Source organism: Atheta coriaria, unplaced genomic scaffold (genome assembly GCF_025399875.1).
Source record: "Atheta coriaria isolate IRGN ID8LTWV9N9 unplaced genomic scaffold, Caltech_Dcor_3.1 hic_scaffold_6_pilon, whole genome shotgun sequence".
NCBI classification, from domain to species: domain Eukaryota; kingdom Metazoa; phylum Arthropoda; class Insecta; order Coleoptera; family Staphylinidae; genus Dalotia; species Dalotia coriaria.
Window position 1 is genome coordinate 12,125,781 of NW_027045448.1, and position 14,232 is coordinate 12,140,012.

Below are 14,232 nucleotides of genomic sequence, written 5' to 3' on the forward strand. Positions count from 1 at the left end.
TTGCCTTCCACGCTTTTTCGATTCATGCTCCACCGCGCGCGTGCACACTCACACATTTCCTCGGAGAATAAATAAATCCAAAGAATTTCCAACAATTTCCATGTATGAAATGTCTTCACTCACACGGATGACTAAAAGATAACCGCTTAACCGGAAGTGTAAGTATAAAGAGGGTGAGGCGGATCAGAACTTATTTGAAAAGCGGAAACCGAAGGTAAATAGACGAAAGAAGGAGCCGATTATGAATAATTTATAAGAGGGTAAACACAATTTTCCACAGATTACCAGCGGCGGTTTGATGCGAGAAAAAGTGAGAGACAATGTTGCAATATGCACCTCGGGTACTCGTAAGTAACTGCTTACAATATCGGCAATATTGGATCTCTTGCATAGTGAGTGGCAGCTTTAATAAACCGAAGTTTACGCAAAGTTTACGCGCGTATGAAGTGTAACGGCTCATTGAGCGCATCGTCAAGCGACGCGCTAGTAGAACACAACTGTTGTTTATCTCACAGACCCCAAGATGCCTTTCAACAGCTCCCCGGGTGACGATAACCCTCAATCTGACCGCGTGGCGTGTGGTTATGCAACTCATCATACTCAACAACTTAAAACGCGTAAGGTGGGTTGCAGTGTAATTATTAATTTCTTGCTTTGCGCTAGTCCCCCAGAGGTTACGCCGTTTTAAAGTCGTAGAGGCGCAAACATTCGAAACAAACAGCAAACACAAACAAGCGTCGGGGAAAAGAGCGTACTCCCAGGCGGGTGCTGTCATTGCGCCCGTTTCAATTTCGAAATTAACTTTATGCTAAATTCGGAAATTTCCACCTCACGCGAAAATGCAAAAGTGAATCGGTGCGCCATCCAAAATTGCCACGTTCTTTACTTTCGGTGTGCCGCAAGTTCAAACTTGACTCATACCGCAAATCGCAGCGAGAAACTTTAAAAGTTCGGGTGCTCCACAAGAAAAATGTTCCACTTGAGCAGCGAATAAAAAATAGTCGAGTGGAAAGTTTGCTCCTGCTTCTTAGTGCTTAGCATAGCTTCTAACAGAGAAACGGTATTCAAATATTGATTTTTATAAAACACCCGTAATATAACAATTAAAAAATCAATTAATTCTTAAATCTATAGAATTTTCTTTTCTTCTGTGTTTTTTTATCGTCTGGCGCAGAAAGTACAATTTTCTTGAGTAAATCCCTAACCCAGAAAGTAAACTAGCAATGTGTCCTTGTGGTTCGGTGGTTTTGCGGTTATCTCTATGTAAATGCATAGTGCATGTTACTTCGTGTGTATCATGCGCGCATAATGCTTGCAAATCTATTTCGGTCTTGTGCAACGCCAACGCATGGAACTAGAAGTAAGTAGCGCCGTCAACGGCGGAAAAGTGAAGCTAGTGTTTTGGGCATAATGCAAACTATGTTTACACACAAACTTTGTTTATTTATAACTTCAAAAAATGACTAAATGTTTCCGTTCCGACTCAAAACGCATTGCTCATGTTTGTATTCATTTCCAATTATTTTTTCAACGGCTTCTGTGTTCCATGTTTAAGGTTAGCTATTTACAACACTTGTTTTGTTGGTTGCATGCGTGGCGCGCAAGATATTTATAAATTTAGATCAACGCGCGCGCCATGCTCCAGCTATTGAAAACACATCAAAAGTATTTATGAGTGAATGAATAAATACATGGAATACTTGAACGCGCTATACGTTCACACGCCGTCAAGCAGTTCCGCTGGTAAAACCCGTAAAATTCTAAAGTGTTGCTGAGTGCGTTGGACGTCGATGGCGCCGTCAATGGCGTCGCTTCAATTTTTTTGCGCACATACTCATAAATAGCGTGTAAAAATAAAAATCAACACAAAGTTCATGTGCTGCGGTATGTGTTTATGTGTGGCAACAGCGGAAATACGCGAATGAATGGCGACGCTAATTATACTGTCAAATGCACTCGCTACTCAACGTTTTGCAAAACGATAAAGTTATGATTTTTCTCCACTTTGTGTGTTTCTTTTTCAATCATTTACTACAAACATGTAAGTAGTAAAATGGACCCCACATTGATTCAAAACTTTTCCACGAAACATTTTCCGAATCGAACGCTTTGTAAACTTTATAGTTTACAGCAAATAAATTTATTTCGTGACAAGCGACAACTTAAATCAAACTTTGATTTAACTCGCTGGCCAACCCGGGTGTTTAAAGCAATCGTAATAAAATGCGTGCGCAATTTATCGCCGAGTTTTTCGCTGAGGACGTGGACAAGAATTAGTATCTTCGTCCAATCGTTAAACTCCTCCAAACCGCATGACGTGAACACACGTTCGGGCGGGATGTCAAATGGAACTTTACGAAACTCAATTATAACGTCCGATTATCGTTCCATTTTCCGGCTTCCCGACACTGTTCCAACGCTCCGGCGTTTCTTGCTTTGGTTTCAAGTTCGGGCGCGATTTGACTACGCTCCTGCAGTGTGTTCAGAGAGCACGGAAACATATTTCTTCGCTAACACATCCTACTACAAGTAATACTGTCACTCGGGGATTAAATCTTAATAATAGTAATTTAATTCCATAAAAAAACCATGAAAACCACTAAAAATTTTATTTTTTATAAATTAATCAATAAGTTACTCAAACGTTTAGTAAATTTATAAATTCAAACTTCTCCACTCAATACCCAACCGTTTAAAGTCATTAAGCTTTGCAATTCACGTTGCGAAGCAAAACTTGATGAAAACTCAAGAAGTAAAAAAAACATCAACGTCACGGCGTTACTTAGTGTTACTCTGACTCTCCACTCAACAAGAACCAAGTGAGTATATAATATGAAAAGTTTTCGCAAATTATCCGAGACATTTAGCTTCGCTTCGTAATCGAATCGATGCCGTGCGCAATGCCGGCCGAGTTAAGTTGCATCGTAAAAAAAATCAGTACTACTACTACTACAACCAAGAGTAACTTTAGGGGTCGAAGGGTCGATGCGGCAATGAGCGAGATCCAACGCCACCGACGTAATGGAAGTAATAGACAAGAGAGTTCTGATTAAAACGTCACTGTCGCCCGCGATGGTTTAATCAGAATGCGTTACTATTCTAATTAACGTGTTTCATCCGCACGGCTCAGGGCACGAACCATGCGAGGATGAGTTATGCGCATTGGTTGTTTATTCAGCCATCTGCATAAATATCGCTCGAGTGCAGCCAACTAGTCCAGTTAATATATTTAGACGCATTCGAATTGACACAGATAATTCTGCAATCAAATTAACGCAATTTCTATTCAAAAACATGAAAATTTTACTTTTAAAAAATATAGAATATAAAAAAATATAATGTGAATATTAAAGTGACAATACTAATGTGATGCATTATATTGAACGTAGCATACGCCGATCCTCCGTGAACCAAATTGAATAAAGTTGTTGTTTTAATAAACTACTCGTACGAGGAGATATTTTATTACCGCGCGAGTGTGCGAGCTGTTCGCACCTCGTTCGTCTGGCACACAGTGCCGCACGAATTCGCGCGCTTCCGCTAATTAATTATGAGCGCATACGTGTGCCGGATGTTAACGTGCGCCGCCGCCGCCATGTTGGTAGATTCTAAGTCAACCCCGCACCAAACATGCGTTCGTTCTGTTTATTACAATATTTGTCACGTGAACAAAACTAAAACCGCACTTTGCGCTACACAACAAAAGTAGGAACAAAATAATTACGTAATAGTTTTCCCTCTATGCATCACGCATATTTATTATGTAACGTTGGTTGCCTATAAATAATAAATATTAATCTATATGTTTCCAAGCGTATGTGCAATTTTTTAACGTTTACGGTATGTTTGGTTGCCTATACTATAAATTATGTAAGTTATAATTTGCGCGTAATAATTCAAAGAAATTTGCATAATTAACAAGCAATAGTTTCGAATCGCATTGATTAATGCGTGTGCTGATAATAACGGCGGAATTAATTTCGAATACACATAAATTGTTAAGCAACCGGGGCTAAAATTTGAAATTTTGAGCTGCAATCGATAGCGCAGTAACAGATTGAGTAATTATGAGCTAATCGTATCATTATTTATGTGCGATTCATTATCACTGTATCAATTATCAATTGGGCGAATATTAACTGATAAATTACCTCAAATCAATTCATTTTGATTATTATTTCGTAAAAATTACACAAAAATTAATGCCACGTATTTATCAATTGCATAATTTACATAAATGTTTTCTATTTGTTTAGAGAAGTAATTTTAATTAAGATTCTAGGAATAAGCATGTAGTGTCATTGACACTATTCAATGTATTGCGTTTATTGCTCGTAAAATGTATGTGCACTGTGTTTAAATTTTAATTTATCTGTTTTAAGAGAAAAAATAACAAAAAATGTTTAATTTAATTTTTAAATAGCAGTAAAACACATTTAATTAATTATTAACAAAATTTTCTAATAATTAACATTGTCTTCCCTATGTTCGACTGCTTATACCGTAACTCAAACCATTGTAAAACTGAGTTAAATATGATTTTCATGCAATATGCTTTGGAAAGTTTCCTTCAACCTTTATCAAACGCATTATTCTGATTCGAAGCGCCCCCGACAGATAAAATTTAACGTCTCTTACACTTTTCTTACGTTCCGGCGACTGGTTTCTTGCGGTATGTCTGCGACTTGACTGCGGCGAGTCCTTCGAATTCGTACGAAGGTACGCTCGCGCTTAGCGCAACCGAATCAGCGCGCCGGACCTTAAAATTTATGCTTCCGCTGCAAATTTCTTCCAGGCAATAAAGATTTGAATGTGATTTATACAATGTTATCGCGGTTCGTACACCGGTCGTAACTTATACCCGCGACTATAATCTGCGAATGAACAGGAAGACCAAACAGCGAATACCTTTAAATTGCGATCGAAATTTAAAGAAATAAGATTACAACTTATGACAAAAAATTTAACTTTTTACGCCTACGCACAGAGTCAATATTATTGAACTTAATGCATAATAAATAATTAAATGTAAATTAAACCCTTGTGAACATCCTCGGCGCGTACATGAGTCAAGAGTAAAATAAATAAATAAGCAAAGTGCGTCTTTGCAAACATTACAATCATTAATTTATTCACGCATCCGAAGCATCCGTCGAGCCTTGTGTTTACCTAGCGAGGAGCGTAAATACGACGGCGGACGCAACAACACAATAAATAAACGCCCAAGGTACCGAAATTTGGAAAAATATTTTAACAATGGGTGGGTTCTAATCTCGGCGGCTGTATGCGCGCCGCACAAACGTCGAAAATTTATTTCAATTCAGCGCAATAAACAGGCATTCGTCGAACTCGTGGACCACACAAAAATGTTCATAAATTATTTGACCCAAAACCCATCAAAACATGCATACAGTATATCGGGATATTGTATTGTATGAATATTTTGATGATACAATTTACAATATGATCTGGTTACGCTTTGGGCATGAAATTTCGATACGAATACGTTCAACAATATTATCAGCTTTTGTTATTTCAGATTCAATTACCAATCTATGTAGTTTTAATGATCATCCTAAAGGCAAAGTTGGATTATTGCGGAATTAATCATAAATAAGATCAAAAATAGATAAATTTTCATTTTAAATTAAAAAATTGTTAAATGTTTTTTTTTATTTAATGCTAATTCATGGTCATAACATGCATGTTTATATTTTGAAACACTAAATGTGTAAATTAATGAATTTATATCCGTACAACGAGACTACTAGAGTTTTAGCTTTGATCTTGTGAGAGTTAATAAAATTTATCGTGCTCTGCGAGCATGTTTAGTGCTCGGGCATAAAAATTATTAACTTTGTCATCGCTTCCAGACGGTATCTTTTGTATTTATTAATAGAATCTTAAGCTATGCAACGCTGCGCGTCTAAATTCAATCAAACAATTTAAAAATTAAAAATATTTTCTCTTTTTACATTTAATTTACGGTTATTTGATTCTCGAAATTTTTATTTCAAATTATATTCCTGTAAATTAAAATAGAAATTTAATGTTTCGTAAAATAAACTCGAATAAACTACTATTTGCGAAATATTAATTGTTTTCCGCGCCCGAGTCATAAATGTATTTCTACTCCACAGGAAAAAACCTACAAAATGTACATTAGTATTTATGCATGCAGTAGAATGCGCATAAACGTCGACTGTTATTGCGTTATTAATTGAAACTTCTTGTAAACATCATCATTTCATAACCGTGTTTATTTGCAAATGTTTCCATCATTCTCATCACAGCACAACAGGTACCTATAAATCAATTCTAGGCGTGCATGTTTTGTTTTATTTTACAGCTACTGTAGAATAACGACGACGAGTGTCTTGGAACACATGCAGGAATCCAAGCATCACAGGAAAGCACGTTTTTACAGCATTAACTGCACTCGCAATCATGCTGCGGGCCATGTTTTAATTGCGTCGCGAATCGCGCATGATAATTCGATCATTTGGATTCGTGATCGCGAATTAACGACGCGCACGCTCCCCGAACCGAACCTTTTCCTGGAAATATCTCAACTACACACGTTAAACATTTAAATTCGGATTAAAATTTCGTAATTTTCGTTATAACACATTGTTTTAACAGATGATTCTTGCACGTAGGTAATATTTAAACGAAATGAAACTTAGGTTTTGCTTTCTTTGCGTTCGTGCTGTTGTGGTGGTTGCAATTTCAGCGGAATTAAAATTTTTAATCAAAGCATGCTCACGACGAATGTAATTTCTGCGCCGCGTGCGCGGAATACCAACAAGTCATTGGTAGTACTCGTAGAAATATTTTTCACGTTTATTTTGTTTCGTCTAGTGTGCAACATTAAATTCGTCAAGCGCCTAATTTCGAATTTGTGATTTGATGTGTGCAGTGCCGTCGAATACGCAAATGTAGATCAACAGAAAACCATTTACCAAAATGAATAATTTACATTATCGAGTGGACAATACGGGCAAAGAGAAAGAGCCAATCATTAGGTAACCAAATTGTTTCGCTGTTCTGTTAAACATTGCAGCTGTGTTAATCGAAATCAATTTCGCCAATAATTTCGCATTAATATAATGTAATTCTGATGTTGATCAAAACCCCGCGTATATTCTTTATTAAAATTTGCCGTGTTTCATAAATATTAAATTAGTATAGGTAACGCCATCTATTATATACATATCTAGTTAATTTTTTTAAAATTTTTTATAATAAAAACGATAATCGCACATCGTTTTAGTAACATATGTGACAAGTACTTGAACATTCCCAACATTTTGTTTTTTTTCCGCGCTATGAAAAGGCAGATTGAGGAATCTCACTTTTCGGATGAATTATTGCCAACTTTTTCAATGAGGAGCACCATCACGATGATGGACTAGCGCGCGATGATGAAGCAGTTTGATGGAACAACGCGGTGACAACTTCTTTTCACACGACGCGACTAGACAAGACGACAAGCAACGCGCGAACGAAAAAAATACGCCGGCTAGAAAACATTTTCATGGCGTGGGAAAGAGTGTATTGGTTACTTACGTGTTGCTAGCTGCGAGCGCACGGCGAACGATGGCGGCAATTTTCCCCATCTATCATCCTCATCTTCGTCTTCGTCCTCGGCGCGACTCGGGCGGTTAGACAATGCGAAGAAGAAGAGAAGCAACAGGAGCAAATCAAGCAATCTGTAACAAGCAAATTTACAAAATTATTCTTTTAGTTATATTTTTATAAACACAAATAAAGAACAAATAAAAATAAAAATTTCGTACAATTTATTTATACGCGTAGTTGTCGTATATTCAAATTTTAAACATCACTACACTACTATTCGTACAGCACACAAGGTAGATAATATTTAATATGAAAACATGCACGCGTCGTATATTCACAATTCACAACATTCTCGTACTGTTTTGATGTAGATGGTGTCTGGGCCGATAGGAGTTCAGAATGTAAACAAGCGAAGAGGTGACACGCGCGCGCGGTAACATTCGATAACGAATGTGCGGAGAAAGCGGTCGGAATGTGTGGTCAATAAATCGCAATTTGAATTACAGTAGAATGCAGATGAACATCGCACCGCGCAACAACAACAACAGCCGCGTGCTTCGATATTGCAACGAATGCGATGTTGCGCTGTCAAAATGTCTCTCTGACGAAATGGAGCGGATAAATCATTTAAACTTTGAATTTTCAAACAACTATACGTCGAGTCATAAATTAATCAGTAGGTGGTTTTAGTTTTTTCAATAAATTCATTAAATATTTGTTTATTCATGAATTATTCGTAAATTATTCAAGTTATCATCAAAATTCATTTAGATATTTATTTATTAACAAATTTTAGATGTAAATCTGTTTAAATTAATTGTCTATGTTTTTTAAAATTAGATTTTGCAAAATTTTCAAGCTCTTTATTTTATTATGGCATAACATTTGATAAAATAATCATAAAAAGAAAATTTGTACTTTTTTATGGGATTTTATGGAAAATTCATTAAAATTAATTAATTGTTGTTGATGTAGAAAATAATTACAATTAAAAATATTAAAACCAACATCACCCACATGCTTTTCAATAAATTCATTAAATATTTTGTTAATCAATGAATAATTCGTAAACTGTTCAAGTTATCATCATATTGTTTTAAAATATTGATTCATTATTAAATTTGAGATATAAGTATGTGTAAATTAATTGTCTATGTTTTTGATATAAAAAGTTAATAACATTTAAAGTTAAATTTGTAAAATTTTCAAAATTTTAGTTTAATTGTAGCATAACTGTAGATAAAACATTCTTTAAAAGAAAATGTATACATTTCCGATGCATAATTTAACTCTAAAGTAATTTCTGTAAAAATAACTAAAATTAATAAAATGTTGATGAAAGTAAATAATTATTATCTAAAAAAAATTATAAACCATCACAACCCACGCATTTATTCCGCAATATTTACAATTTCACATAAATTGCAAAATGTGTTTCACTTGAACTTTTTATCCCGTTATTTTATTGTTATTAACATTTAATTCGGTCGTTTCGCTTCAAGTGTATGTTATATGTATCCACAAAGTAATTTGAATAAAATGCAAACTTCATAACCGAACCCATTCGCACCGTCAACATTTTCCTTGTTCAACGTTTAATGTTTAATGCTGTTGCGCGCAATGAATCCGAATAACCTCATAGTATACATACATAGTTAGGCGCAATGAAAACAAAATGCTCTTTGATTGCTCAATAACACCGTTGATATACGCAATCTATACAATGCCGGCGCGCAGCGTGAAGTCAACAATTTCAAATGTGCAGCGAGTAAAATGCACCCACCTACTGTTTAAACTTCATCATTTAACTGATGAAGAAAATTATGCACAGATTGACCGATAAAAATACGAAATATGTCAGAAACATTACAACTCTTAATTTATCGATGAGAAAATGATGATTTATCCAATAAAAAAGTTGTAAATCATAAATTATTTCATTTTTTCGGTTTGATGATGTGATAATTCAACGCGTGTGCGTCTTATGCAAATCAAAGTGTTTGTATTAAGTTAATTGACTAATTAGTATTCATAAATTCAGCTAAAACAATCAACAATATTGAAATATACGAATTTATTAATAGAAATCATTAAAATTCTAAAATAATGATGTCTTATTATCATAATATTGTCATTCGTTAACAAACCTAATCGTTGGCGAGTTGATTTTTGACTTGTCGCAGAAAAAGTCACCGAAAACACGAAACTAGTCGGCGTGAATGCAAATGCGATCAGCGCGAATATCGACTTTAATCAGATTATCAATCGTGCCGACATCTCTCGTCGGAAACTGGAAGCTGCGATGAGCACAGCGGATGAGAATACGCAAATTACCAAATCAAATTTCGCTCTCAAAATAATGAAGCACAAACAAATGTAAATACATTTTCGGGACGAGTATTAATTAGTAAAACATAAATCCAATCAACAAACCTATTTATAACCGCCGCAAACAAACGGGCAGCAAATGTTAATTAATAACAAAAGGGAATAATTTGTATTGTAAGCAAATTCAATATTAATATTAATAATAATCACAATAACACAAAATAAAACCGTGTATCATAAATTTTAATAATAGACATTCATCACTTTACCAATATTTTAATCAAAACTGATGGAAAATTAACGAAAATTATTTTTAAAACAAAAAAGTTTTAAAAATTAAATTTTCCATGAAATCTTCTTGATTTATCTTGTGGTAATTTATAGCTTTTACTACTGTGCGCGTCCCTTTTACATCTGGTGCAACCCAAAACCCACGAGTGTGTTATTTGTAGATTGATATCATTTTACTCTTAATTTAGAGCTAGTAGCAACCTACCACTATGTAACCATTGTGGTAACCACCAATTAAGTACAGATATAAACAGGAAGAAAGCCTGCTCTGTTTATTTTCCCTATTTATACAATGTGTACAATAAAATTAACGTGAAATGTAAATATTCCACATTGTATAATTTATTTTATTGCACATATGCTGCACTAGACAATAAAAAGTTTTGCTTTCGTTTCGGAGGCGTTGCGGCCCTTCAAGGGCCTTGACACAAATTTATGAGGGAGCAACCTGTTGCTAGAATAGAAAAGCCCGCAGGCTGGGCGGCTGCTAAACGGGCGGGTTGGGCGCGCGAGCAAAAGCACCCGCAGAGTCTCTTTAATTACACGCCCGAAAAGGACACAATACAATTTACCGACGGCGATCGCGTCCAATTTATTATCACGGCTCACTGCGAGATAGTCGCGTCGGAAACCCTCTGTTTACGTGCTGTCACGTGCAGATACCGGTCTAGGGGCAGGCGCAGATTCCTCGGCGACCACTAAATTCCACCACTAGACTTCTTCCAAAGTTATAATACTAGTGTGGAGATAAATCAGGTGCTATAAGTCAGGACTATGTAAATATACTCCTAGTTTCATTTCACTTCATTCATTTTTATTTTACGTTTTGAATTTTTTATTCGGCTGGAAGAGTTTGGTGGTTAATAAAAAGACGCACGCGATCATTGAAATGGACATGATCTCGGGATATTAATCTACGACCAGTGAGCAGGAAATTTATTGTTGTTGATTTATTACTAGTCATGTTACTAATGAAGTTTTTTTTATTGCTTCGCAGACGTTTGGATGAAACAAGAGATGTGAATGTGTAGATTCTATTCAAAAAATAAATGAGACTTTTGTTTTGTCTACTTTTTATCTATTCTCATTTATTGTGATAAACAAAATTAACTTTTTAGTAATCATCAACTTTAGTTGCATGTCTCGATGTGATTTTAGCGACAATACGAATGGTCACTTGGTCAGTACTTGCCTCTAAACTTTTAAGTTTTTTTTTATTCTTGCTGTTTTTTAAAGGCACGTTGATTTATTTTACAACCGCCGAAATAAATGTCCACCGCGCCGGGTTCTTTCGCGCAGATAAATGACGGAAATAAATCATTACGAGCATTGCGACGTCGCGCTTTTTACAGCCTGTTTTTATGCATTATTTCTCGTTTTACTCCATTTCTGCGTACACTCAGATGTTTTTTCTCCTCGTACGCGCACGAGGAAATAAACGTGACATCTTAAACCTAAAAATTTAATTTACAACATGTTATGATTATGACATAACCTGCGTGCAATACTAAAATTTTAAAATTTATTATGCTAGCAGCTATAGTTGCAAGAAAAAATGACGCAACATTAAAATTGATTAGTTCTCAAATAATTTTCCGCCTTGGAAATTAGTACAGTTCGTAAATTTAATTAAAATTCTCTTTACGACCTACAATAAAACAAAAACATTCTGTCTAATTAATACGCCGAAGCTTCGAGAATTAATTAAGCAACCTGTTGATACCCGAAACGTGTTAAACATTTAAATCTCATGCGCACTGCACAGTTGAAGTTGAAAAGTAAAACAAAATAAAAATCTGATGAAATCGTTCATCTTTTACTGCGTGCTTTGTGTTCGTTTCAGTTTAAATTGTCTGCAGTGAAAGGAAGTGCAACATCTGAGCTCTGAGAAGTTCTGAATGGAGTCGGACACACCCGTTTAGTCATTACTCGCTTTTTTCATTGATGAGCGCGCTCGTGAAGATCGAGATACCGAGGAAGACAAGAAGAAGAGCAGCGGTTGAAAAAGCCACCTACACGCGAAAGGTGAGCGAGGTGAGCGCGCGCTCGTGTTTATATTTATTATATCGGTGATTGTGCTCGCAAAGCTCATGTTCTTCGTGGTTGTTCTCGACGTTCAAGACACTCAACACGCTTTTAGCCGAGGGTTTATCACGTGTTACATGTTTATGCACCAGTTTATTAATATAATTACTATAATTAGTATTTTCGCATGTGTTTAACATAAATTTATAATTTTTTCTTCACTGGGTCATAAATAATATACACAACAATAAAAATATGTCATATTAACTGTCAAAAACTAATATCCTGGTAATCTATGGGCTTTTATGTTAAAATTTTCATTCAACAGTCACGTATTAAATTTTAAAAACTTTTCAAACATGTAACTAAACATTTTTTCTGTTCCGATCGGAAAAACTTTACGACTTGTCTGCGGATGTCTGCTGCATCTTTAAATAACTCATTCCCGTATTTGATTTATATGATTTCGCGTTTATTGTATAGATACTTGAACGCCGTTCAATTCCACAGCCACTTATGGGCAACTTCACAGCGCCGGCGGCGTTTTCAATCGGAGAATTAGATAGATGTAATAATAAAGCACACGAGGAAATGAATTAAATTTCATTGCGTTGCGCGCCATTGCCCCGCGCACTTTATCTCTGTCGAGATTATAAATATATAAATAAAGTAAACAAAGCACATAGATTTAATGAGCTGTAACCGAATACGACACTTGTTAATAGATAATATAGCAGTAATTAATTTATTATGACATTATTTAACTTTATATTAGTGTATAATTAAAATTAGTGGAAATTGTCAACTTTAGTTGCATGTTACCCTATGGCTTTATTTATTCTCATTTAATTACATTAATTGTGCAAGTTCTTCGCGCAAATAAATAAGCTATTGATACGTGCCGATTTATCGATGATATCGGAGAGAAAGCTTCGTAGGATTGTTGCTACTTTTGATTTATCGCCGTTATTAATTGAACGTGCCACAGTCTATCCGCGCATCATTTATCTTTTTATCTATTATTCGAAAGATACATCGTGAAGACGAGAAACATAATATGAACAAATCGCAATAATAAAAACGCTGATACATTACCCACTGAATGAATTATTAAACGTATAAATTTAACGTCAAGCAATAAGCCATCAGCACTCAATCAGAAATTGATTTGAATATCGTATTCATCGAAGATGAACCGAAAAAGAAAAAGAAACATTTGCATAATCAATATTCTCACAACTCATTTATTAAATTTGTATTTAATTTTTAAATAATTTAAAAGAAATTTATGTTTTTCAAGAAAAAAAATATTTTTTTCAATTTCCACCTTTAAATCACGGTTCTGAGACATAAAAAGTAGTACACGGACGGCCAAAGCCGTGACTAAAGTACTTTATTCACTGATTTTAGTCACAAAACCTCCATTTTAGCCACTTGACACTCAATATACAATAAAATGTTTTCTAATGATGCAAAAAACTAAATTTTTAGAATCGATATAAACAAAAATGATCAAATAAATGACATCATTGTTGAATAACCATATGATTACGCATATTCTGCACTGGAATTACAAATAACTCAAGGTTTACCATTGAAATACCGGTCATATTTGTGTCACCGTTAATATTAAGTCTAATCTTGGTAGACGGATGACAAACTGATGATTCAAACATTGCAAAAGACATTTATTACTAACAACATCAGAGTCATTACATAATTACATTTCCCATTCGTGCTCTCGCAGAATGACAATCCAACACACGCTTTTTATCTTTTCCTCCAACTAGTTAATCCCGAGTTTATCTGATATGCATGCACGCAGATAACGCGGACGACACGTCGCCTTTTTTAATTTTCCAGGATAATACGAAACGGATTCGCGCGTGGCGAAATAAAAACAAATCTACACGCACAGCGGCAGACACATAGCACGTCCCTCGACGCGAAGGGTATCATCCACTCATCCGCATCTACAATTTCTGCACAAAAGCGCAAAGGTTAGGA

At 35.2% G+C, this 14,232-nt stretch overlaps 1 protein-coding gene across 7 annotated transcripts in view; it reads right to left on the minus strand.

The window, feature by feature from the left end:
• Window positions 1-14,232, minus strand: part of Mp (collagen XV/XVIII-type protein multiplexin) — a 60,216-nt gene that overhangs the window by 32,245 nt on the left and 13,739 nt on the right. For all 7 annotated transcript variants that reach the window (XM_065304555.1, XM_065304551.1, XM_065304553.1 and 4 more), the window contains exon 2: window positions 7,570-7,712. In XM_065304555.1, coding sequence (XP_065160627.1) covers window positions 7,570-7,712 — 143 coding nt within the window. The remainder of the gene's footprint in view (window positions 1-7,569; window positions 7,713-14,232) is intronic.